The 1,714-nt window shown below is 33.8% G+C and overlaps 1 protein-coding gene across 1 annotated transcript in view; it reads right to left on the reverse strand.

The window, feature by feature from the left end:
- The window catches only part of LOC106867716 (splicing factor 3B subunit 3), a 60,067-nt gene that overhangs the window by 30,606 nt on the left and 27,747 nt on the right, over positions 1 to 1,714 (reverse strand). Inside the window, exon 12 of the mRNA XM_014912674.2 lies at positions 893 to 988. Coding sequence (XP_014768160.1) covers positions 893 to 988 — 96 coding nt within the window. The remainder of the gene's footprint in view (positions 1 to 892; positions 989 to 1,714) is intronic.

The raw sequence follows: 1,714 nt of genomic DNA on the forward strand, positions 1-1,714 counted from the left end.
ATATATATATATATATATATATATATATATATATATAACATATTAGACTAAATGTTTATGAAACATTTACAAAAGGAGTGACACAGACTTTGAAGTTTGAGCCAGCTAGCCTTTGTTGCACAGTCTCTAGCGAAGGTTAGGAAGAGGAAACTTTGAAACCAGTTACCTTCCTTCTCGTGAGTTTAATACACACACACACACATATATATATATATATATAAATATATATATAGTGTGTGTGTGTGTGTGTGTGTGTGTGTGTGTGTGTGTACGAGGGGATGCTGAAAAGTCCCTGGTTTTAAGGGTATTGCAAAAGGCCTTGTTGGAGGCCTAACTCTCTGAGTTCTTTTACAGGTCTTAGAAAAACTGAAGGATCACTGCAATAAGAGTATGGATCTGAGAAGGGAATATGTTGAATAAAATATCATAATTCACTAATCCTACTATAATTATTTTTGTCTACAACCAGGAACTTTTTGGCACTCCCTTGTGTGTGTGTATGTATGTATATATATATATAAAATTATGAGTACATATTTATATATACATGCACAAGCAGGTTTCCAAGGCTTCAATAGCAAACATTTGCCCAAGGCGCTGCACAAAATAATTGAACCTAGAGCCACTTGATTAACCACACAACTATGCTTGTATCTAGCAATGTTAATAATCTTGTGGTTCTTCATTACACAACAAAAGAGATTTCAACAACAACCAGCTCCAGAGCCAAAAACTATAAAATTTAGAAGAGTAAAACAAAATTATAAGATGGGATAAGCATAACAAGTTGTTTTCTAGTGATTCTGAAGTTCATTGCTTAAAAGAATGTGTGAACTTTCCTAACAACTTAAAATTGATACATAAACAAACTCAAGTGAAATAAATGAAATACCTCCAAACCATGTCTTAAAACTCGGAGAGAGGAGCGAGGACCTCGACCACACAATGTATACAACTGGGGAGTGTCTTCATTTGCAAGATCAGCAATCTGGTATAAAAAAAACAAACATCAAATCAAAATATGCACAGAGAGAGAGAGATGAAAAACAAGAAAGAGAGAGAATAACCACAGTATTTGACAGTATATAAGACAATTTTTTCCCAAAAGATATCTCAAAAAAATTACCCAAAATCCTATAAGCAAAGTTGAGCCTTATAATACATGCTTTAAAGTACTAAAAACTTTTTCATGAATATGCACTTCTTTTATGCCATCAAATACATTTACTGGATTGTAGTATTAACCTAGAAAATAATGTTGAATGCTGTGATACTACGTATGAAAAAATGTAAACAAGATTAGGGCAAACCAGATTGCATAGATTGCATAGCAGTGCAAACTTGGACATGTATATTAAATAGGGCACTGATACAGCATATTTGGGATTAAATTTTGCAGAGTTACTACCATGTTTACATTTTCCGTAAGTAGTATCCCTGCATTTTCGCAAGTAACTGGGAAAAAGTAAATGAGTGGAACACCTTAAACGGCATGTTTTCACTCAAAACAACAACTCAAATGGGATAAAAATGTACATGCACCACAACAACAATAACAGTAAGTGCGTGTGTTTGTAGACTTACAATATATCCTATTGTTAAGAAAATTTTACACAATCATTCAATAAAACTCAAATCGGATAAAGAGTAGATGCTTTATCCAACTAAACAGTGCAGCAGGACCCGCTTGGTAGTCAAGTCCCTGACGCCCCAC

Source organism: Octopus bimaculoides, chromosome 1 (genome assembly GCF_001194135.2).
Source record: "Octopus bimaculoides isolate UCB-OBI-ISO-001 chromosome 1, ASM119413v2, whole genome shotgun sequence".
Taxonomy (NCBI): domain Eukaryota; kingdom Metazoa; phylum Mollusca; class Cephalopoda; order Octopoda; family Octopodidae; genus Octopus; species Octopus bimaculoides.